The sequence below is a fragment of the Seriola dumerili genome, unplaced genomic scaffold (assembly GCF_002260705.1).
Source record: "Seriola dumerili isolate Sdu_G_001 unplaced genomic scaffold, Sdu_1.0 BDQW01000169.1, whole genome shotgun sequence".
In the NCBI taxonomy this organism is placed as follows: domain Eukaryota; kingdom Metazoa; phylum Chordata; class Actinopteri; order Carangiformes; family Carangidae; genus Seriola; species Seriola dumerili.
In genome coordinates, this window is record NW_019174424.1 from 1,338,787 (window position 1) to 1,366,061 (window position 27,275).

At 40.8% G+C, this 27,275-nt stretch overlaps 1 protein-coding gene across 1 annotated transcript; it reads left to right on the forward strand.

The window, feature by feature from the left end:
* Positions 1-26,588, forward strand: lmtk2 (lemur tyrosine kinase 2). Its single transcript, XM_022752350.1, has 14 exons — positions 1-501; positions 7,280-7,413; positions 7,628-7,781; positions 8,223-8,299; positions 8,747-8,865; positions 9,191-9,278; positions 13,853-13,983; positions 17,082-17,166; positions 18,872-18,993; positions 19,728-19,877; positions 20,045-23,126; positions 23,219-23,351; positions 23,436-23,690; positions 24,252-26,588. Exons 1-14 carry the CDS (start codon positions 399-401, stop codon positions 24,278-24,280), a joined length of 4,662 nt encoding a protein of 1,553 aa, XP_022608071.1. The 5' UTR covers positions 1-398; the 3' UTR covers positions 24,281-26,588.
* The last annotated feature ends 687 nt before the right edge of the window (positions 26,589-27,275 follow it).

Here is a 27,275-nt window from a genome sequence, read left to right on the forward strand (position 1 = left end):
CATGGCGCTTTGGAGGAGAGGTGTTCGATTATAGTCAGGGCTACTGGCTAATTTCATTTAGCTATGTTTTTTTAAACAATATTAAGGTACAAACATCAAAGATGATAGGTCGCGAAAGGTGATCGCTCCTTTCGTCTCTATGGACAACGGAACACTACGTTTGGTAGCGGTGTTTGCTGTCGTCAGCTAAAACTGTTAGCATTGACATGCTAGCTGAAGCTAGTTAGCTGGCTTACAGTCGCCAGACAAACAGAAAATATGCTTGTTTATGTAGCCTACACTGACGTTAAACTCATTATAATCAATGATTAAAACGCTTTATTTAGCATCAAATCAGCCATTTTTCGTTTAGGACGACGATTCCAGTTAGCTAACATTTCGTTAGCTAAGCTAGGAGGATGGAGAGCCGCCATGGATATGTTTTGTTGCTGGCCAGTGGGATTTTTCTTTCGGTGTTTTGGCTGTCTGAAGGTGCCCCTCTTCAGTATCCCCACAAATCAGGTGAGACAGCTGACTGCAAGCTGATACACAGCTAAGCGATTATTTGCTCTCTCACTATAACTACTGTCTGTCCAGCTGCTTAGCTAGCAGATGTTTCTGTCAGCTAATATCTCCTAACTTGGGTAGCTGTTGCTAATCAGCAGCTAAAAGCTAACAACACAACAACCTGGCTGTATTTCCTGCTAACCAGTGGGTATATGTATGGACACTTGTAGTAACTGACTGTTGTTTGTTTGGTCACGAACAGTTTACAGAATATAACTACTTTTTGTGTAAATGGGCAGATAAGATTTTTAATAGTGATAATAATGGAAAGTAACAGAATGTCACCGTCACGACTCAGCTAATACCAAACTGGGAAACATAAACATTCCTCTAACAGTGCTCAGAAAACACTTATTTACCTAATCTAGTTTGATTGTGATTGATATTTAACACACGTCAGTTTCCAGGTAGCAGTAATTTGTCTGAGTTAATATAATACAGCCCATTCTAACTGCAGGTTCAGGCATGTTAACCTTTCACTAGGGTTGGTCCACACATTGACATATAACCAAGTTTATAGGACAATAGAATAGATGTTGGACTACCAGCATGGAAACACTGTTTCTTCGTGTTTTGAAGTGAATCTCTTTGATGTTGATTAGTGTCATCACACTTTTCCTCATCACAGATCACAGTTTGTGTCAGTGGTGTGATCATTTGTTTATTTTAGGATGAATAAAAGTGTATTCATAGAAGAAAATAATTTATCACTATATTAAATGCCACTGTGATTAAAGGAAAAATGTTGATTGAGAGGCTTTTATACAAACAGGAGGAAATTGATTCTATGAAAACAATTCAATTCCAGCAGTTTTACTTGGGATACTTATGTTTTATGATAACTGATAGTGGTTGTGGAAAATTAATAGATTTTTGGTGATCAATTTTGGTGATCATTTATCAAGGAAAGCATTTCAAGCATTTGGTGGTTACAGCTTCTCAAATATGAATGTTTGTTTCCCTTTATTTCACTCCAGTGTAAATCAGATACTTTTAAAATGAGAAAAAGTGATCGATTTCAAGATCTTGCATTACACTTTTGATTAATCAAAAAATTGTGAGGAGATGAATCCCTTTTGACAATTAATGATTTTGAAAATTAAGCAGTTGTTCATTAGTTCCAATCCTAATGCTGCTAAATCTGCAAGGGAATGGTTTCTCTGAGCAAGATGCTCAGTCACTGTGGCCTTGCTTGGTATAACCTGCTACCTTGAGAGAAATGAATAGATGCAGACATGAATGTGTTATAGTTACAGTCGGTAATGTGTAACCGTAACAAATTCCAGTCTTATCAGGACCAGTCAATGATTAGCAATGGTGGTGGTTGCTTAATCATAATGCGACATACAGGAAAGCAATGTTGCAATATGAGCATGATTTTTATGCTTTTATTACATCACAACCTGTCCTTTGCCCCACTTACTCTGTTTTCATTTACCAGTGTGTACAGGTGTGGTAGAGTAATACTTGACTGTATAATGTTCTGATTTAGGTTATGGTTCACAAGATCACAAGTATAAGACAAGAAGTGGGTTAGTCACTTGCAAAGCCAGTTTTCAACTGACATGTTCTCTGTTTACACACATCAAACATGGGCAAAGGTAGATAGGTCAGCTTTACCTGAAGTGCCAGTGTTTTAACTGTAGTAACAGCCAGGTGATAGTGGTATGCCTTGCCTATTAGTCAGCGTGGACATTGGCCTTAACCTTCTACTACCCTGCTTGGTTATTAGGGTCTACGACCTTAAGCCATAGGGGATGCTGTTATCACAAACCAACATATGCTTTATGTTGCTCTCAGAGGGCAAAGTCTCCAGCCAGAGCTGGTCACTCCAGTTGCTTGCTTCATTTTTAATACCAAACAGGAGATTTTGCATTGTTAGAGTATGTTACAAAAGACAATGTCCGCATGCATTGTTGATGACTAGTCTGTTATTTTTGTTATTGTTTTAAAAGTGGAAACAATTCTGATTTGTAATTGAAAATGACATAACAGTCTTGCAAATATGGAACCTTACAACGGCAGCCAGAAGTATCGGCTGCTTCAGATGTGTGGGCTCTCAATTTGATCGATGAGACACGGTGCTTGCTATCTCAGCAGACAGCCAAATCTCATCAGAGCCCAAACGTGTAAGCCAGACAATGCCATCCTCCATCCTATACGTAACTGACAGAAGAAGACATCCACTGTTGTGCACACTGGTGGGTTAAAATCTGCAAAAATGGGTCAACTCCTCCTCTGCATGAATGCCTACTGAAATATGCAGTGGAACCGAAATAAGACCTGGCAGCTCCCTGCCGTATTGGTCCCAAAAACCAGTTGAGTCATTTGGTGGGGCCTGCCAAGTCATAATATGAACCCATGACTCAGATAAGGCCTAAGTGAGGAGAACTGATCCCATGTAGAGCTGCCGTGACCCAGCTCCTGTTTTTTCTATCATACTGCTGCTGCAGGAGTCCTGCTCTGCCTGGAACCCTGGTGCTCCGCTGAAACAGACAGGGGGTGTTTGTATCAAAAAGCTGCCTGCAATTAGAACTAAATGTTTTTCACCAGATTGTTGTGAAGGTGAGATTTATATTGAAGCAAATTGTAAAAGCCTCTGAACAATTGCTCCTTCTAATGACATGTAAGTTATAGGTGGGGGAAGTGTTTGATGGAAAAATAACCACAACATATTTTGGAGATGACTGGAACGGGGTTGTTAAGTCTGGTTTATCACTAGCTTCTCTCGGTTTCATGATGGCAGTGATTCTTGCCAATGTAGTGCAGGTTATAAAACAGGATAGTCTAATGCCAGGATCAAGCTACACATACATGTTTTGGAAATGTTTTACTTTGGGAAAGATCGTCCTTTCTGTTTTTCTCAGTCTCTCTTCAGTGTGCCATAGTGGGAGACCCCAGTTATGGGTTCTCCTGTGGTAACCACCTGGGTTTGTTGTGTGACATGGGAACATTTCAGTAATGTATGCAGCAGTTGTTGGTTGCCTGCTGTTCACTTTTAAGGAGGTTTACTGTTTATATAATATACAATTCCCAAATAGATATTTAGACCAACTTCTAACTTTGGTTTACTATCATATGCTCAGCCTCTGCCAGTGACTATCAGTGTCACAAAATGTTCAATCAGTTCTCGTCAGCAGCGGGTGAAGTGTTTATTTTTTGCATTAGCCATATTTCAACAGCGCTTAAATTCTGCTCAGTTTCTCTCTTATTCATCAGCAGTTCTTTGCCCATGTGTCTGTTTTTCCTATGGTTGAGGAAAAAACACTTCCTTGAGCAGGTCATCAAAGATTTAGATTTGGCAGAGAAAGCCCGGACAGTGCTGTGTCCGGCACACCCCACAATTTTTTTTTCACCTAGTGTGACCCTTTTCCCTTCCATCAGACTCTGTTAATATCTTTAGATTGTTCTTACCATCCTTTTCCTCCTCTTATGTGGTGGCTTCCCTTATGAAGAGAAATGATTGATGCTTGTTAAGAAGATTCAGTCAGGTTAGGTTATGCTAGTTGTCCTTCTGTTCCTAATATAGTATACAACCTTCAAAGGCCCTGTGAGGCCCCGTCATCTCCCTCCTGATGTCGATGATAAATCGCAAGGTAGGAAACACTTTAATTTAACAGCTGTAAGTACACATCTCCATTTAGAGCTACATCCACTGGGCCTGTGTCCTGACTATGGACCCACTTAATCTTTAATTCCTCTTCTCATCAATATTTCACCGCAGACAGTTTCTCTATTGCAGTCTTTAGCAGGTAGGAGAAGTGTGTGGAAGGCATCCCAGAGAGACAGCCATCGGTTAGTAATGGGTAAAATATCTGTGTTTCAGGTATTCACAGCTTGCATCACAGTACATCTCTCTTTACTTTCCCTAAAGGCTAAGTTGCCCATGGTATCTTTGGTTGAGCAAAATACATGCTTTGATGTGGATATCAGTCTTGCAGGTTCCAGTGTTTTTTTTTTTGTTTTTTTTTTATGGTTTTCAGTGCAGTAAGGAGGAAAACTTAATTAATAACACATAGACATTTGTAAAGAAAATAACACAGAGTGCACAGAAGAATTTTATTTTGATCATCAGTAAAGAGGGCAGATTAAGCAATCCTTTCTATTTTTGTCTGTGATGGCTTGGCGTATGGTGGCAAACATCAAATGAATCTCAATCATGGCTGACACTTTGGATATGTAATGCTCCACAGGGAGTGTAAGTGATTGCTGCTCATCTCATCTTCTCTCTAATCGGATGTGCAGTCTGGATATACAGTACAACTGCACCATATGAACAGACCTGACTGGTAGTAAGATCACTGCTCATGTTGGCTGTTGGACTACTTTTCAGCCTCTGTAAGCTCTTATCACAGGTTTATTTCAAGGGGATATTTTATTCATGAACATCTTGGGGGAAGGCAGAACTTGGCATCAAGTTAATTAAGTCAGTTCCACACAAGACCTTTGGTACTGAGGCCAGCGTCTGGCCAAATTTGGCACAGTGTCACCCAAAAAATCCTAAATCTGAAAAGATGTGAGAACAACTTCCATCTGCACTAGCTTTTCAGGTCTTTTCAAGACACACTAAAATGCCAAAACAGTAGGAAAATTCCTAAATCTGTTCCCTTTTCACCTCTTTTTGTTGGCAAATAGCTAAATTATATATATCATCTAATCTTGTCTAATCATCTGGTAAAGAGAGTGACAAAATCATCCCAGTTTCTCTGCTTGGTGTCAGCAGTTAAAACCTTTGTGTTTCAACATTTGTTTGACATTCAAATTACTTTTTTTTTTTTTTTTGTCAGACTGAATAAAATTGACTTATCAACAAGAGTAGCAAAGTATATCAGTTATTGCTGTACTGCTACACTGAGTAGCAGATACCAATTTCATGCTTGCAAAAATCCTCTAACAACCTAAACAGAAATGTAGATTAATGTTGACACCTTTATTATGGGATAGGCTATATGGTATGCAAAATAAAATGATCAAAAAGAGGTTTAGAATTTACGGAAAATATTATTTTTTAACATAGCAGGAAATGATTGTGTCCAGGCAAGCATATTCCATCATTTGGAAAAGCTCTGTTTACACCATCCACACTAGCTCAGGTTATTGAGAAAGTTAAAAAATACCAGTTTAATGTAGATGGAATGCCAAAACAGAGAGGAAAAGATGTGTTTTCAAATTTAGAGGCTTAGTGTAGACATATCAAACTCATTTATTCCAAAGGGCTCACACTGTTTGTGTTGCAGTCGTACACAAATCTCCTTCATGTGCTGATGTGAGAACATGAGACACCTAGTAGCAGGTTTGTAGTCTGGATGTATTCAGCACCTGCTTTCATGTGTCCCTGAAGCAGAAGGAGACTCAGTAGGTGTTGATTCTCCCTCTAGCAGGCAGGATGTACCTGACAAGCTACGACCAGTGGGAGACAGAATAAACACAGGAGGGAGAATGGGGAGGAGTGTCTCACAATTCTCGCTGTTCTTTCAGTACACACACTCTGGCTCACTCATACATCATGCCATGTTGGGATACAATGCAATGGACAGAGATTATGTTTGCCTTTATTATAGTGTGATACAATGTAGGGTAATTACAATGTTAATGTGCACTTGGAATCAGCGAGTCTCCCAATGAGAACAGAAGTGATATCTGTAAAAGAAAATTCAAGTTGCATGTGGGAGGGATTGACTTGAATTTCTTGTGACTGTTCACTCACACTGATTATGATGAGTGATGCAGTGACCAGTAGTCATACCTTTCAAATGAGTAGTTAAAAATGAGCAGTGACATTTGGGAGATGAGAAAACAAGGTGGACATGTGGTGAAGGAGCACAGTGACATGTGCACACCTATAGCCAACAAAAGGATGAGCTTTTGTCAGAATTATCATGGCTGAGTCAAATCAAATCAAATCACATCTGGTATAAATGTGGTTTTGCTGCCTATAGTAGCACTAATCTGTGGTTCATACTTGAATATACTGGAATAAATTGGGCCTCCATAGGTGATGTATTTTGTTTGTTGAAGCAATCTCTGGAGCAAAAGATTTTGCACTAAATTGGAAATCACTTTCAGTGACATAGGAAGCTTTGGCTGCATAAATGTTGGCTGGCATCAGTGTAGTAGTGAGCGAGTAGCAGCTGAGCGGCGCAGTGGGCGTGTTGCAAGGCTGCTGTCAGCCCTGACACTGGAACTGCTGGGCCAGCAGCATCGTCACCGGCACAGACCCACACCTTCTGTTACCACTGCTGCATTATCAGCTGCTTATCAGCAAGTGGAAACCCCCACAACTGTCTCTCTGAATGGCTGATGAGGGATAGAGTTTAGGGTTTTTGGCCTGAAGGGTCACAATTATTGTTGTGTTGTGTTTTGCGGGAATTGTAAAAACAAAAAAAAAACTAAAAGTGCAGTTTTAACTCTCGATACAGTCAGAATTATTGTGTGTCTTGCTCAGTGTTGCAGCTCACCATTGCTTCCCTCTGTTGTGTAATGGAACAATAAGCTCAGGAGCACTGTGCAGGGTATTTTTGTTGTCAAGCTTGAATGTACCTTTGTTGTGGGTGGATTTAGAAAAAGATCCAGCACACCCAGCCAGAGTGTGCTGTATTACTGTCAAACACCATTATGTTTATGCTTGTAACTTAGCAGTGCTGTCAGGTACCTTCTCTTCTAAATAAAATTTAAAGCACAGCTATAAATGTGAATGATTTGGCATCGTTTCTGTCTGCTTTTCTTATTTCAGGTGGAAGCACAGGAGACCCTCTGTCTGTGTCTCTCTACTTGTCCCTGGTGGTGTCACTGACGGCGCTTGTGGCCTTGGTGGTGTTGCTTGTGAACTGTGTGACCTGCTGCAAGGAAAGGGAGATCAACTTCAAGGTAAGAGTCTCCGGAGACAGGTAGCTCCACCTGCTCCAATGCAGATTACACCTAATGAATACAGAGTGGGAATGGATTGTGATGGATGTCTATGAATTTAGGTTTTGCTGTGAAACATAAACACAATATTATCATGTTGTAGTATCATGGCTAGCCTGTTTTGATCTCCATAAAATCATATATATATATATTTATTTATTTCTTGTTGACGCAGGAGTTTGAGGACCACTTTGATGATGAGATCGACTTCACCCCGCCGGCAGAGGACACGCCATCTATGCAGTCCCCAGCCGAGGTGTACACCCTCGCTGTGTCCCCTGTGGCCCTGCCTGGACCCCCACACCTCCAACCTCCTGCCCGCATCACAGGTCAGACACATGCACACTCTCAAACAGATAAATACTGTGTTTCAAAACGCATTGTATACATTCATTCCTTCAAACATCTGCACGTGTACATATCAGCCACATAGTGTATACATCTACAAATGACATTGATAATGTTTACTGTGTAATGTTGTGTACTTTTAAATATACAACCTTTTTTGATATAATATTTTGGAAAGATATGTGAAGATTGGTGTGTTTTTCCTGATCATGTGCCTTTTATACTTTAATAGAGTTCTACCTGATAGTAGTCAAATCTCTGTAAAACACATTTTCAGAAAAATTGCACTGTAGTTTTCATTTTGGTTGATTTAAATAAATCGTTGGTTTGTATGGAGCTTTTTAAGATCAGCACAGTTGTGAGCCACAAATGTAACGATTCCAAAACTCCAGGTGAAACTTGTTTTGTGATTGGTTTCACAGAGGGATCCACAAACTTCCAAGTTGCACGTCATAATCTGAGTTATATCCAGGAGATCGGCAATGGCTGGTTTGGCCAGGTAAGATTTTTGTTTTCCTTTTTAATGCACAGGTTTTGCAGTGTCCCTTAAATTAAAATTGAAAATTTTAAGTTAATGTTTGGTTGAATAGGTTTATTCTATACAGCTTTTTAACCATAGAGAGCTCATCTGTATCACAGGCTGGTTTTATGCTCTGAATCTGTTATAACTCAAGCCTTATGTACATATTCTTCCCCCCTGTTTTTATTGCTTATTCTGCAGCACATCTTAAGATGGATAAGTAATTATACATGTTCTCCAAATAAATCCTCAACCTGTCCAGTGGAATACCCATCTTTCATTACTATTTTTCAATGTTTCTTTCTGCAGTTGCTGGCATCCCTTGACCTCTTTTTTAAAAAATTCACACAGACCTGGAGGAATAAATGTTGTATGGGCTTTTTGTCTGTATCTTGTTGAGTTGAAAGTGCCGTCATGTATTAACAGGTCCTTCTAAGTGAAATCTACACAGATCCAGGTGGAGCCAGAGTGGTGGTGAAAGAGTTAAAAGCTAATGCAAGTGCCAAGGAGCAGAATGACTTCCTGCAGCAGGGAGATCCATACAGGTATATACATTTTCTTTTCTTTTTGAACACCCCAGCCTTCTTGGCTGAGGACTCTTATTATTTTTCAGCAGTTTTTTATCACCTGCTCATTGTATAATTATTAAGTATTTTATTGATTCATGATAATATTTTATATTTACCTCAGTTACTCTTGTAGTGTGACATGCACTCAGTAAATGTAAACAAAAATAGCTTCTATTACATCACTGCAAAGTTAGCAGCACCCTCTATCTTTCTTCTTACACATTGCATCAGACTTAATCTCCTTGAAAGCCTTAAATTTATTATTTTAAAGCTCGGGTTTCATCTTATTTTGTCTTCACAGAGTGCTGCAGCATCCAAACATCCTCCAGTGCCTCGGACAGTGTGTCGAGGCCATTCCCTTCCTGCTCATCTTTGAGTATTGTGAAATGGTGAGTGACCACATCCTCTGCTAAATGCTATATGTGAGCACAAAATACACCAGCAGCCAGCTGTTAATGCACAAAAAGTTGTTGAGTGTGTATGAGTTAAAAATAGTTCAATAATATCTATAATTAATCACATTATGTTAATGGGAATGTAATTGATAGGCTAAAACACATCTGCTATGTGTAATATCTAGTGTATCTAGTGTCCAATGATGCATAGATGGTTTATTTACTAGTTTCTATTTCAGCACTTCCTCAATTAGAAGACTTAATTGATAGAGAAATCTGAGAATTAGTTCTTGTCACTCTGTTAAGCTCACGGATTCATAGGGCAGGACCTCTTCAAACACTGTCCAGCTAGAATACATAGCTGACCTGCCCTATTGGCTATCTGGTCTGAAAGCTTACTGCCTCAATCCGAAATTAGCCTTCCTTTCATCTAAACATATTGAAGTGACTCAGACTTCATCATAGCAGCTGATTTATTCACTGTTTCTCTTTATCTATTCTGGGTGGGCTGGGCCCTGACTGCAGGGAGCCCCACTTCCCTCCCCCCCATCCCTGCTCCCCTCCTCCTGCCGAAGTCGCATAGCTAGTCTAAGCCTGGACTTCTCACATTCCCACCTCGCCCAGTAAAGCAACAGGCTCCATTTACGCTCCTCTGGTGTCAGCTCCCACCAGTTGCTGTGTTTGTGCATTTTTATGGGTAGCACCTTGTGTATGTTGGAGACTGTTGAGTTCAGTCTAAAGTAAACTAAGCTACTCCCAAAGAAACCTATTGGGTGCTGAATGCAAGGTAAAGAATGCAAGGAGCCAAAAATGTTACCGAAGAATATACACCACCCCAGGGTCTACTTGATTTATCTTAATAGGATAAATTTTTACGATCAGAAATACAGCACTCGTAGTTGTGTAATCTTAGCTTTTTGTGTCATGGGCTCTAAATAATTTGTTTATTTATAAAGTAACCAGGAAAATAGAAAACACTGCACATTAACTCACTTTTGCATTACCTTGAAATAATGATGGTAGCTTACATTCTTCAGGTTTTTCTGTTTTTCTTTCCACTCAGTGTCATGTGTACTTTTTTCCAAAGTTTACTGCCTTGTTTTCCTCTTCTTACGTTTTTCTTATCTGTTTCCGCATGCCACCTGTTGGAGTCTGTTATGATTGTTATTGGTTGACTGACTGTAAGGGGTGTGTGCATCATTAAACACACTTATCATATGTACTCTTCAACTGAAATTGCTTAAGTTTTAATTTATTCATGCAGATCTGTAGTTAGAAAGTAACAAAAACAAAAACAAACAGAAAAAGAACCAGAGCCTCTAACTAGTATTACAAACACAGAAATAACCACGTAGTTTGTTTTCATCTATACCTGACTCTACCGTTGAATCGGATGACCCAGCTATAAATTATCTTGTGTGTGTGTGTCTGGGTGCAGAGAACGGGCACTAGTCCACCCACTAACTGCTTGATGCCAGGATACAGGATGCCCTTTATCATGGTAACCACGAATGAGTTGGCACAACCTGAGCCATAAAGTTAGACTTCACAGTTGTTTAGAGGGAATCATCACATTCATCTGGTGGCTTTAAATCTGCAGCCTGTATAATGTATTAGTTGCACATGTGCAAATATGCACACATGCACATTTTGATTTGTGCTCCTTGGATGTTGAGGCATATTTAATATTTTTATTTGCAGGAAAAAGGAAATGCATTTCTGCTGTTAAGGTGACACAAAAAAAAATTTGTTGTAACTCCGCCTCCACCTTGGCTCCCCATTTGTCCAACCCGGTAACGCGTCCAGCAGGATCCAATTCAGCTCATCTTGCCAGACATTACATATATTTGTTGGGCCAGAGTATTGTCAGCTGCCCAAGCCTGGCTCGGTGTCCTGGCATTGTGGTCTTTCCCAGCCAGCTCCAGTAACATCTCTTGACAGGAGATGGAATTGAGTCAAGGTGAATGACTTATCACAAGTGCGTGTGAGTCGTTATGGAAGATGACGTGATGAAGAGCAGGTCCTGTTTGTTGAAGGTGATAATGTGTGAGGGTAGCACAACTGAGTGATGTCTTGGCTTGTTATCCCTCGCTGGAAAAAGAGTTTGGAGCTCTGCATCCGAGTGGAACCTTGTCTTTTTCACAATACGCTCTTTATTTCTTTCATATGTACAAGTCCCAGTTGCAAGGACTACACTCAAAACATCAAAATAAAATGTAGTTCATGTAGAAACAAGTGGCATGTCAATCATCCTCTCGATGTCGAAACATGAAATGTGACACCGCAGCTGCGCAGTGGACAAGGTGAATCCCAAAAAACCAATCGACTGTGACGTTCCCTCAGACAGCCTGGTGATTGATGGTGGTTTTTCCGTCCTGTATCACCCGTGCTGGGTAACCCTGACTCAAAGCATTTTAGACATCAGAATACATCAAGCAACTGGTGCAGGGGCCACATAATGTCACATACCATAGTGTGAGTGACAGCTTCTAATGCATGGATCTCCTGCCTGGTGCCTGGCCAAGACGTTAGTCAGACCCTTCTCTGGTTCAGGGTCTCGGATACAAGCCAACTGACTTTTGGCTTTTGGAAGTCGTTGATCTTAATTTATTATGGTTGTTATGGCAACAATCCTCCCAGTGTGATTGAGGTGCTCTTTATGTTATTGGCATTCATGAAGTTATACATTACTGACCATGCTTTGCCCTTAAGTGTACTGAGCATTATAATTCACCCTGTGGGAAAAGTTGCCCTTATGTAGTTGGTGTCCTTTTTGTCTTCTTTAGGCTAATTAGCCTTTTCAGAACTTGCTCCAGTGATGCTAATTCACTGTTAAAATCAGTGCTGATTGAACAGCGACAGCTGGTTGGTTACACTCTTGTCCTTGGTGACTTTGAAAAGTTTTTGCATAATAATGTTGTATCTTATGAGTGATTTACCTTGGATTTCACAGGTCTTTGAGTGGCCCACCTGCTCTGTTTAACTTACAAGTAAATAATCAGAATATAATCGGATTCTTCCACTAGCAGCTTGAAGGACAAGCTCTTAAAATAGATTGAAAACTTTTTTTTTTCTTTTTTTTTTTTTTTACATAACTCGATCATGTGGTGGCTGAGCCAGACATGAATCTATGCACTGGGAACTTGGCACATTCTTGCTTATTCACATGTCAGACACAAGGCTTAATTGTTTTGGCCTTTCACCATTAATGTTGTTTCATTAACAGCACTGGAACCCCCCAACCCCCCCAAACAGCAAATCAGCTGCTGCGGAGCCTTCACAAATAAAGACAGGCAGAGGGTATCACTTACCATACATTGAATATAGCTCTTCTGTGAAAACTCCTTCTAAGAGCTGTGTATGTGTGTGTGCTTGTCTGTGTGAGGGTGTATGTACAGTATGTGTGTGTATGCGGGGTTGTATGTGGTTGAAGCAAACAAATAGTGCTTACATAAGATGAATGATCTAAGCTGCTTGTAGTGAGATAGCTCAGGGAAAAGTAAACACACAAACACAAACTTGCACGTGCAGTTAGTGCATGTGACTTGACATTTTTCACAAAAGCGCCTCATATCCTATATGACTCCAGTGTGTGTACAGTATGTTCTTAGCGGCTAATTCCTCAGGGCAGCTCCGTTCTGCCGGCTAATCGGGGCTCTTCTTTGCTTCGACTCCGTGGTGAACATGATCTCAAAAGCACACATAACTCAAATGCACACACACACTTAGGAAGATTTAAATAAGCTGCTCAATAAAACGCCCACTCTCTCAAGTTGGAGCTTTGACTTTGTTTGTACATATTATAGTGGAATATCAGAAAGGCTCAAAGTACAGTACACTGCATTAACAGTCTCTCAACCATTGTATATATTGATGAATGATAACCACAGGTGTCCACAGAAATTCCTACTCAGCCCTGGGTTGTGAACCTGCGCACAGCTGAGACCCTCGGTGGTCTTCGTGACCCTGGACTCAGTCAAGCTATAAAGACTACTGTGATCTTATTAGAGATATACCTCTATTTCCAGATTGACTTTCTTATATCAACTTCTCACAGCTCTCGGATCACACACTGGTGAGCTGACATGCGACATTCTAACATGAGACTGAATTTCACTTTCTAACCGTGTGTGTGTGTGTGCGCGGGTGTGTACGTTTGAGCATTAATTACATCCCAAGACAATAAACAAAGTTCCTCGTCCTGCTTCCCCTGGTCTTCTCTCCCATCCACTCATGAGCTCCGAAACTCAAGTGTACACAGGCACAGTTTATTTCACTGACCTGAGCTGGACTCTTTTATTTATAAATCCCTGAGACACAGCATAGAGGTCCATTAAGCAGCGGTACCCTTATTTGGTCCTCTCACACATCAGCAGTGAGAAGTGCTGAGGAGACGGGAACAGGAGAGCCTACTGCCCCCGTGTGGCCGTATCTGCGCAATGCATTCAGATGAGACCACTTGTTAAATTGCCCCTTACAAGCTATAATACAAATAAGGTTGAATGTTTTATCTGTGATACTGATGAGCTAATGAAGCTGTGCGTGTTTGTCTTCGTGTGTGTTTGCAGGGGGATTTGCGGGGCTATCTGTCTCAGCAGGATTGGATGTTCAGAAATGCTGAGTTGCTGCAGCTGCAGAGGATGGCCTGTGAAATTGCTGCCGGTGTCACTCACCTTCACAAACACAACTTCCTGCACAGGTAGCACTTCAGAATTGCAACACTTAAGCAAACAACCAGATTTGTGACACGCTAAGCATTGTCTTTTTTTGTACCACTTTTTCTTTCAAAGAATTCAGCTGCTGTTTGTGTCTAGCTATGACTGACATTGCTGCAAAGACATTACATATATTACTTAATCACAGATCTTTTACGTTTGTCACTGAGCTATTGTTTTATGCTTTTGTACCCAAGTTTAATTTACTGAATTGTTACAAAGATATCTTACACATGTAGCTGTTTTTTGTTTATTGCTGCCCTAAGTGTTTGGATCATTGTTTATGGTCTTTGATAGATATGTAATGTCTTCTTGTCAGTGACAACAGTCATAAAGCTCATGAGATATGATTGTAAAGACTTAGGTCAACTCTTAGTTTTGCTTTAGTGCTTACTCTCCAACCAGTTTCAGGAGTACCAGTGTTTTCCAAAAAAGGTGTGTATAGCAGGGAGGCTCTGTTTCATTTTCATTTTTACCCCAGCGAGTACTGGATGTCTGGCTACTAGCAGCCAGCAGGGTACAGGGGGTGTTGGAAACGTGTGGCTTGGGGGTAACATACGATGCGCAGCTCATCAGCTCTATTTTGCATGCTCAGAATAAGCTCAGTGGGTTCCAATTACACAGCTCCCATGCATTGCCACAGTGTCAGCTGTCCACTTCCAGAGGGATATGATGATTCTGCGCTTTGCTTGTAAGAGGATAGCCTCATATTGGGCGTTGTGTTTTAATCCTTGTTACAACTCAAAGGAAGGAAGGAAGGAATTTAAATCAATATATAGTTTAAAATATATATGGGTTTAAATTTAATAATTTACAATTGTAAAAATATTTCTGTGACTTTTTTAACCACAAAAAATTAAAAAAGGTTACACAAAATGAGTGCAGCCACATGCTGGCAGACCTGAATGAGAAGCTGTTGGTGCTGCAGCACCACAGTCACACAACCCTTGAGGCAAGTGCTGTGTGGGCTGATATCCAAAGCTGAAACTACAGCTTTGCAATGCAAGGTTGAGAATGGGGCTGCAGAAGAGCAAAACACATGCTGCACTGTGTGTCATGAAAGAATACTCTCATTCAGAAACTGAGGAGGCATGGATCAGTGACAGCTTTCCATATAGCACTGCCAAGTTTTCTTGAGATTTAATGTGTTATGATAAGTAATAAATAAGTTTGGGTTGTTATTTTCTATTCCAGTTTAGATTTTACATCAATATGAGTTGTGTTTCTCATTATTTACTTATAAATGTCTCGGTCTACCATCCATCCATACCAACTCATAAGCTTATATTATATTTATGTAGAGAAATTATATTTCTGAAACACAGTTATAATGATAATTCACATCTTTAAGTTTTTGCTGAAATTGAGAATCCTCATTATTCCAGCACTTATTCAGAGCATAACAGAATTTCAGGTGATGTTATAGTTTGTTTTGCCTTTTCCCGATCTGGTGACTGGAGGAAAATTTATGTCAGTCTGTACTCGTGCATATCCTTGATCTTTAAATAGACCATTTAGCATCATTATCCTGCTGACAAATGAAATCCTCCAGAAATGTTGGCAAGATACTACTCTCTAGTCAATATACACTTATTATGGCACAGCTAACCAAACCTAAAATCATCATATTCCCACATCTTGACTATTTGCATTACTGTGTTTGACAGGAGGTTTTATTCACTTTTGCGCTTATGAATTCACAACTCTTACTCTATTTCAGTGTTTAAGAGAAGAGTTTGTGTTTGACCTGTGCCAGATGTGTAGACTTGCTCTTTCACTGAAGAAGTAATTTTCCTCTGAGATCTCTGTCTGTTAATTGTTCTTTGACTGTTCTTTTAAATAGTGGAGTTTGTTGTCGATCAACTAATTCATTAACTGACCAGTTTGTCTCTACTCCAGAATATATACTCAAACACACATATATAGGAGCTTATATGTTGATATTTTGTTACTATATTACATAATTAAATAGTTATATTAAAAATAATATATATCATTATTGATATTAATTCATAATTACATTATAAGGAAATATTTGGAGGAGATACAGGATGCAAAAGTTCTACCAAATGGTTTGCAGAGATGTTTTTCAATTTCCAACTGGCATTCTTGTGATGGTGATTATTAACAATTGTTGGTAGTGACCTTTAATGTTTTTAACCACAGTGTCATTCAGAACCTAAACTGAGCACAGTGAAAATTCATTTAACGGTTTAAGTAAAGTTATACCACACTTCACACGTCTAATGGCATGGGAGCAATCACTGCCATGCCACATATGAGCCTTGTAGGGTTAACATGTTGGACCCGTTTCTCTGTTACTGTGTTACTGTATGTCGGGCTCTCAGCCAACAGCAGAGGACAGGGCGACAGGACAGTTTAAAATAAATCTCCATTTATCTTACAGAGGTTTCAGCGGCTCTGACAGTAGCTGGGACATGTGCCTGCGAGAACACTGGTGTCAGCAGTGTTTGTCGTTAGGCGAGTAAAAGGGACTTGGAACCTGTGCACAGGGAATGCCGGAGGGCTACAGAGAAACCAAAGCCTGTTTCTTCATTCAGTGTGAATGAACTACCATATGTCTGCTTAATTTGCAGGGACAGCCTCATAGCTTCTTACGCCCTCTCCTGGGTGGCACACAAAAGGGTTACATAGCATGTGTTTCCCTCTAGAACCTATTCTGCTGCTGTATGCATGAGTCAGGAATAGCCCCTGTGTGAGTCCTGTTGCAAGGTGAAGAGCAGAGGCAGAAGCCAGTCTGCTAATTTCCTGTAGTAATCAAAGTCATTTATGACCCTTGCCAGTTTCCCCTGTCCTCAATTCTTGCTCTGTAATCTTAGCCTTTGAGATTAAGAGCATATGGTGGATTCCTTTTTGATGTTGATAATATTCATTTTGTATTCACTTAACACTGGTATTTGCAGTAACTTCTCTTTGCAGGCACAGGCACAAGCATGAGCTGAATGTTTTTGATACAAGTGATGATCCTAAACTTGCCCGTAAGCGACATAATTGGTAAATATGAGCGTGGAAAGTGTCTAATCCACTCCTACATGTCATGTTTTTCTCCATGCTCTCATAGTGATTTGGCTCTGAGGAACTGCTACCTGACTGCAGATCTTACTGTCAAAGTGGGAGACTATGGAATTGGACCCTACAGATACAAAGTAAGCAGTAACCCTGTTCAGTTTCAGATGCTTTTTGCATAGAGATTGATTCATTCCATTATTGTTTTATGGCTCTGCATATTCTTGTGTCAACACCAGCACCTGTGCATACAGAGACGCATTAGACTGGTCTGTTGACTTAGGCCAGTTTTAGTTTTGCATACTTGCATCAGAATTTGTGGAGGAGATTCAGATTATTAGCAGTGATCCCACAAGTCTTACATTGTCTTTTTTATTTTTTTTTTTGTGGTGATTTAAATAAAGTGAAAACCCTTGCATAAAAAAAGTAGCTGCTTAAAATCAGATTTCTGACACATTGCCTCACTCTGTGGGCATTAGAAACTGGGATACATCAAATAAATGCTTGAAATGCCTTCTCCCTCTGAGGTTCACAGCGCCATCTAGAGTCTCTGTGAGGAGCAAGATAGAAATGTACACTGCCATACGAGGATGTGTGGGAGAGACTGTGAATCCCTGATGGAGTGATGTTTGTTTGTTTTTTGATTAATTTATTATCCTTTTTCCTGATTGGGAAACCACTGATGAAGTAATTTATGATGAAAATTAATGACTAATTTTAAGCCACAGTCCCCCATACTTTCTTTGAACAAAAATTCATCGTAATAGTGAGAATAATCAACTAAACGTGACGAGAATGACATACTCACAGTAAGTGGTTTGCAAAAAACAATGAAAAGGGAAAAGTTTATAGTTTTTAAAATGTGAATGAAATAAACAAAGTTTAGCAGTTTGAATCTGATACCCCCATTTTTTTTGCAAAAGCCCAAAAATAATGTTCCCAAAATAAAAAGGCTACTGTTCTTCAAACCTTTTGATTGCTTTCATAACCCTGCTCTCCTTTTAAAGATAACTCTTTAAAGTACAAGAGATACTGAAACAAAGTTACAGAGACATGTACATGCAGAAATATAAGGTTTGTTTTTCACAGTGTGTATCTTTTTTGGGATTAAAAAAGGAATGTAAGGCCTGTATTGTAGAAAGCACTTTGGAGCCATAGCTACAAGTCTGAACCAGGTCTGTGTCAGGATACTCAGGATGCTTTCAAACAGTGTGTGTAGATTGAGTCTGGTGCAGACTGTAACATGATTAAAGTAGCACTACCAGGGCCAAATCGTCCCACGGGTGGGTGTATTTTAAAAGATTAAGTAGAACTTAAATTTACAAAATGATTCCTCCTAAGATAGCTGAGAAGTACTCCACTTAATGCAGCTTATGAATTTAAGATGCATGTCTTAAGTCTGGCCATTTGTTACCTCCAGATGATCTGACAGAAAATAAATCAACATTCATCATAGGCCGTGCAGATGTTTGCCTTTGATCGATTGCATATTTCACGGAAGTATTCCCATCGTCTCCTCTTGTAACTTGACACGCTGCATATGTCTTCAGGCAGTTTTGTCTGCTGCATTCCTTAAATACTGCTGATCTGACAGTTTGGCTGTCTGAATTTAATACTCATAAGATAAGGTCACCCAGTGAATCTATTTCTGTAGAAGAAAGGGAGAGGCAGAGTGAGAGTGCAGTGCCTCATTGAGAGGTAATACACCACTAAATTTCTCCTGTTTGTACAAACGTCACCTCATTTAATGTACTCAGTTATTTTCACTGTCTCCTAGAAAACTACGCTGTTTGTAAAAGTAAAACACTTTGACTGAAGTTTTTTTATTTTACAATGTTACTATAGGAGGATTACATCATCACAGAGGATGACGTGTTTGCTCCCCTTCGCTGGTTGGCTCCTGAGCTGGTGGGTGAGCGCCATGGGGGTGTGATTACTATGGAGCAGACCAAGCCCAGCAATGTGTGGTAAGTTCATGACTGCAGCTCTACAGTTAAACTAAAACTAACTAATTAAACTGACAGTAGAAAACATTTTTAGAAATCCATACCTCCATAATGATCCAGATATGTTTTAAGATGACACTCCTGAGAGAGAGAGAGAGAGAGAGAGAGAAGTAAAAATTTTGAGGTTAACATCCATATTTTAAGTTTTCAAATCTATTGAGTTATAATGGCTTATTGAATATTGTTAGGTATAATAGATGTTGCGGCTATAGTCATGTCATATAATCAGAATTTACATGTGAGTTGCTCTGTAGTACACATCTTGCTCATTGCTGAGAAAACAAGTCATTTCTGCTCATACCAGAGTTTGTAAATCACAATCAGGCTAATGTCCAAAAGAGTGGAAAAAGACACTGACACTGCACCACCTAAGCATCTCTCCACATTTTACAGTCTTCTCAGCCCCTCCCTGACTTCAAGACTCATTGCCCAAATGCTATCCGGTCATAAATTACACAATTTACATAAGGTAGTTCTAGTTACAAAAGCCAGATTTGCCGCTGAATAAAAATATGTTGATCTTCACAATGTTTCTCATATGAAGAGCAACTTATTAGTGAGTGTTTAAATTAGACACCTGCTACTCATGTAGTTTATTTAAAATCACTGTTTTCTTGGTCTTGGATACTCGTAACAACTCACCTCTTGTCCTGCAGTAAATTACAAACAGCTATTTTGTCCTTACTTGTCTGTAGGTCCTTGGGGGTGACATTGTGGGAGCTCTTCGAGAATGCTGCTCAGCCGTACCCACATCTGTCTGACCGTGAGGTTCTCAATCATGTGATCAAGGAACAACAAGTCAAACTCTTTAAGCCACAGCTTGACCTGCCTTATTCGGACAGATGGTGCGTCTTTGGAATATGTGCATTAGAACAAATCATATAAAAAAAAATAGTACTGTATGAATGAGACACATATAAGTAGTTTAGCTCAAATTGGGTTTTAAATTATTTAGCCATTAAAAATATATCTTGTCTTAAGAAAAAGATGTCTGTTTTGCGTGTAACTGCAGGTATGAGGTCCTCCAGTTCTGCTGGCTGTGCCCAGACAAGCGGGCTACAGCAGAGGAAGTGCACCGTTTGCTTATCTACCTGCGCATGCAAGGCCAGAAGGACATCGAAGAAGATTTTGAGCAGCGCTGGGATGCTCTCAAGCCTAACCCCTCCACACGGCAGACCACTGTTAGTCACTCCTCTTTCCCTATCCTGGAACAGTTTGCTGATGATGCCCTGCGACAAGAGATCGATGAAGTTCTTACTGTCACTGAGACTAGCAAAGGTCTCAGCTTTGAGTATGTATGGGAGGCAGCTAAGCACGACCACTATGATGGAAACCATGGCCGCTCAAGCATGGACACAACGTTGAACTACCACAGCATGTTCTTTCCTGTTTCCAGCGCAGACATCCAGGCACATTTCCCTGATCCTGCAGCCAGAGCAGCGGGCACAGAAAGTGTTAACACTCCATCGGGAATACCTGGGATTGTACCAGTGTTTGATGCACAAAAGCCATCTAATGGAAATGAATTTTACATACAACTAGAAGAGCAAGGGGAAAGCACTGTTGGGGAAGAAGGGAATAGAGGACAAGACATGGACTTTAGTTCAGGCCGGCAAGACTTTGTTGTTCTCCAAGATGTCCGTCTGGATGAGTCTAGCACAGATGCTGACTTTTTCCACCAAAGCATTGACTCCAAGGATTCCTATTTACCCGACAGTCACATCTGGTCATCTCTTGAAAATGACAGCCCATACCACACCAACATTTTCACAGACGGAGGGTCCAAGCAAGAGGACTCCCCTTCCTGGAGGCAGAGTTTCATGGAGCTTCCAGAGCGCAATGGAAACCCTTTCCATGAAGGGACACCTCTAGAGCACCAGGAGTCAGATGAAGATAAACGCTATGGGGATTCTTTTTTAGGGGATTGTTCAGAAGCCACTCCACACCTGGTGGATCTTGTGAAAGTGGAGGGGGAGAACACAGATGTGAAGAGGCTTCTGAACACTGAAAAGCTAGCTGACAACTTTATGTTTCTCAAAGACCAGAACCTGATGAAAGATGGATCTCTTTTCTCCACAAGTCCACAGCAGAATTTTCTTTCACCTGGCATAGCCCACGAACCAGAAGAAGCATTCAGAATGAGGTCTTGGGACAACCTTGAGACTTTAGGCAGCTTAAACACAGCAGACACTTATTCCAAACCTGCAGCAAGTAGCACATCCTCAAGACAGGAACTTTTGGACTCTCCAAGTACCAGCTTGGGGGAGTTAAGTCAGTCTCTGGTAGAAAATGTAACACTGGTGCCTTCCATTACAGTGGTCACAGAAGATGACACAAGTAACCAGCTGCCAGTTAGAAACAGTTCTTCCACCGAAGACCTTGGTCTGCTGCAATCCTCAGACAGAGGTATAGACTCTGGTTTTGATTCTACCTCAGAGAGGTTTGAGGTTATCGTTAGTCAAACTGATGGCCACACCCCTGAATTCTCTGAAAGTGCCACCTCAGACTCATTGTGCACAGATGCCAAAATTCCCAGCCTTGAAGACTACCTTGGAACCTCAGAGGATAGTGCTCAGCTCGTAGAAAGTAAAATGCCTGAAAACCTGCAAGTCCAAGCCGTGTCCTCAGACAACGGGCACAGTGAAGACCTAACAAGCAACGATTTGTTGAGTGAACTCATTGAGGATGCAGATATAGAACTGGAAACCACTCTGTCTGACCACGAAGAGTCCTTTATCGATACTAATGGAAAACCTCTTGTGAGATCTTCTCTGTTGGTCTCTGGGCCGTCTTTGGACCAGATCAGCCAGGACAGCTTACTGGAAGACAGTATGTCCACCACTCTACCAACTGTAGACAATTCAGCTGAGACACCAGACTCTCTAGACTCCCTTGATATCCACAGGCTTGGGGAACAGGCAGAAGAGCTGAACGGTCAAATAGTTCAACACAAACTCCAGCCTCCATACAAAATATCAGACAGTGGGTATGAGACAGAGAACCTAGAGTCTCCTGAGTGGAATTTTCAGCCTAACGTTAAAGACCACTCCCCTGTAAAAAATGGCACGAGTGTTGCCAAAGGAGAGGTGGAGACAGAAGAGTCCACAGCTCCAACAAATCTGGTTCCACCGGAGATCATCATTTCTGAAGCAGAGGGTGTGCTGGATACTCACAATGAGGATCCCAGTGAGGTCCAGGAGCCGGATCCCGCAGCTCCTGCTGAGGAATCGCTCATGGGCAGTAATTACAGAGACTCTGCCTACTTCTCAGACAATGAATCAGAACCTGAGAAGAAGTCTGAAGAAGCAGCTGGAGGTCCTGCTGAAGTCACGTGGCTGAGGAACTCGACCGATGAGGTCAGCGGGCCCCCTGGGGGTCCGGCGCTGGAGGTTAACGAGCAGGGAGATGTAGATTCCTTATTTCCTCAGCAAAAGTCTTCTGTAGCTGCTGAAGGACAGGCGGAGGTCGGAGAAACACCTGATACTGATAATGGGGGCATGTTACTGAAGGCAGATTCAGATATCACAGAGAAATGTGAGAGAGAGGCGACTAACAGCCCCGATGAAGATGGAAACAAATCAACGTTTTTCAAGGATGTAACATCTACCCATCAGCCAGACCTTTCAGAGGATCCAGAAACCTCAACTCCACTTCCTTCTGCCACCACATTAAAGCCGGCGCCAGAGAGCGCAGTTCACGCTAAACTAACCAGAACCTATGCCAGTGATGGTCATAAAATAAAAGAGCCGGACATGGAGGGGCGTTACCTGGGGAGGCGGGACGGCTCGGGTTTAGATGTGCAGGAGGACGGCGTGGATGCTGACGAGGAGGACGAGAACAGCGATGATTCTGATGACGACATTCGTGCATATCAGCTACACAGCTCCAGCTCAGAAAGCGAGGATGATACCGTGCATACAGTGCCGCTTATTATCTCAGATGACAGTAGTGCAAAGAACCTTAAGAGCTTGTTGAAACCCACCACCTTGAACATCGAGGCATCGTCCTCCCCATTTGCCGCGAGGTGCAATGCAGATAACTCCAGGAGAGCTGTGTCCTTCTTCGATGATGTCACTGTCTACCTGTTCGACCAGGTGAAGTATTGTCTATCTAGGCTTAGGGTTAGAGTTTTGTAAGATATGTTTGTGGGGCCATTCTAATTAAAATTTGATGCATCATGATTCAGGAGACTCCCACCAAGGAACTGGGTGATCACTCTTCAGGCTCAAACAGTCGGGTACCAGAGTTCAGCAGCCCAGTGCCCACTGCCAGCTACCTGAACCGGTTCGCCAACTCTGAAAGCTCCACAGATGAAGAAGGTAACAGAAAAACCTACCAAATGTATGCAGCTGCTGAGAAATTGTCCCATTATGTGTTGTGACTCGTTTTCTGAATCCCTACAGGTGGTGGTTTTGAGTGGGATGACGACTTCTCCTCCCCTGCGCCCGCTTTCCTACCTAAGAACGATAAAGACCCAATATCTAAGGCTATGTCCTCATCTGCAGCATCTCGCTTTTCCTCTCCGCCCCCTGCAGCAGGGCGCGTGCTGGAGCCCAGCTGGTCCAGCTCCTCAAACTACTCCCGTTTTTCCATCTCACCCGCCAGCATCGCTAGCTTCTCCCTGACACATCTTACTGACTCCGACATTGAACAAGGAGGCAAGTTTAGCATGGCATTTGATCACACCAAATCTGTGCAGGCTTAAAGGAATACTTTGACATCTTTGGGACATGTCTTTGAACACTTTCTTGGAATTAGATGAGAATATCAGCACCATCCTCATGTGTGCAAGATAAATATGAAGCTACAGCCAGCAGCCTGTTAGCTTATCTTAGCATAAGCTGAAGTCTCTGCTGGCTGCCTGAGAATCTAACAATAACATGATAGAGATATAACATGTTAATTAGTAAGCTTTAGAGGTGGTGGTAGGTAGATTTTGTTTCTCATCTTTGGACAGAACTAGTCTGTGTGCTAAACCAAGCTAACCAAGTAACCAACCAAATTCTCTAACCAGAAAGTGTTGTTCCTAAAATGACAAACTAGCCCTTTAAAAATGGTTCACTTTCATTGCAGTCTTCATCTCATACATTTTTCTCATCAGATTTTACATGTACCATGTTCATTAGGTCAATGATATGAAATAGTCAAATTTGAGTAATATCCGTCAGTTGAACACGTTTAAACTCTCTTATTCTCTTATCCTCTTTTCTTCACCTCAGGAAGCAGTGAGGACGGCGAAAAAGACTAGTGTGATAAATGAAAGGACCTTTGATCATCACACTATTGAGAAATGAACGTATACTCGCACTTTTTTTGGGAATGGAGAACGGCTGAATAAGGACAAATGACACGGCTTGTGGGTTCAAACCGTGGATGCTTCTCTCAGGCAGAACTGTTCTTCATGGATGTTGGCCATGAGAACAAAGGCTGTAAACTGACTTTCAGCAAATAAGACAGACAAGGCCCAGTCCCAGTCTGAGCCACATCACCTCTCCAGCTACATCAGTGTGTGTGATTTCAGTTCAGTGCAATTCCACTTTGGAAAAAAAACAAAACAAAAGAAAACGACTAAAAACGGGCCTAGCTTCTAAATGTTTGCTTTAAAGACTCATCAAGCGCATTCCAAGTGTTTGGCTGCTTCTTTTTGTTGTGTGTCTAAGTGCACTCCTTCTCCAGGACTTTTGCATCACCAAAAAAAAAAAAAGAAAAAAAAAAAGACTTTTTATGTTCTGAATTGATGGACACACTGGGCTGGCAAACTTACCACTACAGCCAAATAGGAATAAGCTCTTTGATTTCAGCAGACCTAAAACTGAAGATCCAAGCTTTTTCTGTAACATAGTTGATTTTGCTCCTTCATGTTGTGCGATTATTTCAGTGGTTGCCTTTTTTGGAAGAGGGATTTGTTTTTCGTAACCTTTCATTGGGTGTAGTCACAATCTCCTAACGGGAGAGAAACAATGTGTGGTATCCTTCTGTAGCAGCATTTGAAAAAGAAGGGTTGAAATTTAGGAAGCACCATCCATGCATAGAATGATTGGATAACTAAATCCCTCATCTACAGAGGTGACACACTGTATGCTCCTTTATTTATGTTTGAGAGGAGCGTTTACAGTAAGTAGTTTCATATTTTTTGAGACATCTCAGTAAGAATTGTGGGTATTATTAGACGAGGATTGTCAGATTAATCCTTAAAGCAGGGATTAAATGAAAGACAATTTTGAGGAAAAGCTTAAACAAGTTATTTATGTTGTAACGCTTAATTTTAATGCTCTGAGAAGTGCAGCGAGTCGCTTGGATGGATTTCGTCTCCACAGCTCGTCACTCGGTCTCATCACAGTGCCTGTTGACACTGTAAAGACAGCTGCACTCCTCAATTTGCTATCACTACAAAATTTCAAATCACGTAAAGTGAGATTGTGTAAAAAAAAGTGGGAGATTTTATTTTTAACTGTCAGAATGAAGAAATGTATCAAGCTGTTTGTAAACAAATGTGCAATGAATTTCATGAATTGGTTGAAATTCGTGTCACAGTTCATAGGATGACCCGGTGAACGTGGCGGCGTTTCTTCAGTAATGTGCAGGGACTTAAAGCTTCATTAAGAAAAAGAAATCACTACTAGAACAAAAAACACTGCTGCTTTATCAACTTCAGTGTCATGAACAGAGTTGTCTGCCTTTGTTGTTTTGTTTTTTTTTTTGTTTTGTGTCAAACTTAATTAATCTGCTCAGATGGCATTTTCCTCCTAAAGGAACTCTTTGTCCAGTTGAAATTTTTGAGCGTTTCATCGTTGTATCTTATCATTTGCAGGGCATCCATTGTTTCTGTGGCTGTACAGGGTTGGTTGGGGATCTGTGTGTCATGATCAGTTTCTGTATAGGAGCGAATAATGCAAATGGTTATGGATCAAGATATGCTTCCCCTCCCCAAGGTTTCCATGTACAGCTATAAAATCAGTTATATGAAACTGTAGCTTATACAGTTACTATATGGTTCTTTCCTTTTAATGAGTCAAACACTTTAAAGATTTTGTCACTGACCTGATGAACAGCTATACTTCACCTGTAGTAGATAATGTCCATCTCCCCCGCCCCCACACAGAAGGCACTGTATCTTAGACAATGTTAACCTCTGTTTAAAACCAGCAGCCTGTGCTTCAGTTAAACTTGAACATTTATTTAAGGAAATCTTGTTTTGTTTGACTACAGTATACATTTTGCTTAATCTTGCACATTTGAGAAATGTAACTTAATGTTGAACTGTACTGATGTATATAAATGTTTAATTTTTTTTTTTGTCTGTAAATGGGAAATGATGTAACTGAGTTATAGGTATGAGGTTTCATTTTGTAACTTAAAGCTGAGTTGATCAGAGGAACATATCACAGTCATTGGCTAAAAAGCAGTTAAATTAAGACACAGAAGCGGATGTGAATTCATTCTGTCCTTTAAACTTGTAGATTTTAAAAATATTTTTACTTCATATTGATCATGCTTAGTGTAATTGAATGAAATGTTTATAATTACACTGTTTAATATGAAAATAAATGCAAATGAACTTCTAATTGGTTTGGTATGGTATGGCTGGTATCTCGTGTGACATGTCTTCTGTGGACAAGCTGTCCATAGTAAGCCAATGTGAAGGTGGCTGGTGTTTTCGCAGGCAACAGGCTCTTATGATGTTGGATATGATCACTGGTACCATATCAGGTACAGTGGTATCACCTGGACACGGTTTTTAGCTCTTCACAACATTACTACACACAAGATTGCTCGGGCGGGTGTTGGGGTACTAGAAAGGTCTGGCCTGGGCTCTGCTGTGCCAGAGTTTCTCTGGAGAATTAGAGAATCGCCTCTGCAGTATGTGACAGTCGTGGAAAGGAAGGCTGTGAATGTTGATGCCCATGAACTGGTTGAGTGGTGAATTGTCCAGGGCTTTACTGTCTTAGACGTGACTTACAGGATAGAACGAGATAAGAGAATATAGTTTAGAATATTAGAAAATGGTACATTCACTTCCGACCAAGATTGTCCAACACCGTGCACTAAGTGTTGTTTTATGCACAAACACCCTGTGCTGAGTGTCAGCAGGACACAGACAAGATTTGCGCTATTGAAATGGCACAAAATCCCCCTCCACTCAAAAGGGTTAGGGTTGACAAGATTTTTTTAATAAGGGAGTGAATTTAACTTTTTTGAAGAAAAACCACATTAGACACAATTTTTTATTCAAAGCAAAAAAA

What these genes read in the sequence shown, in the direction of transcription:
- lmtk2 (XM_022752350.1), top strand. Translation starts at nt 399, where the DNA reads ATGGAGAGCCGCCATGGATATGTTTTGTTGCTGGCCAGTGGGATTTTT. An exon ending in TCAGTATCCCCACAAATCAG is followed by an intron (nt 502 to 7,279) that starts GTGAGACAGCTG and finishes TTCTTATTTCAG; the next exon opens with GTGGAAGCACAGGAGACCCT. An exon ending in CAGCAGGGAGATCCATACAG is followed by an intron (nt 8,866 to 9,190) that starts GTATATACATTT and finishes TTGTCTTCACAG; the next exon opens with AGTGCTGCAGCATCCAAACA.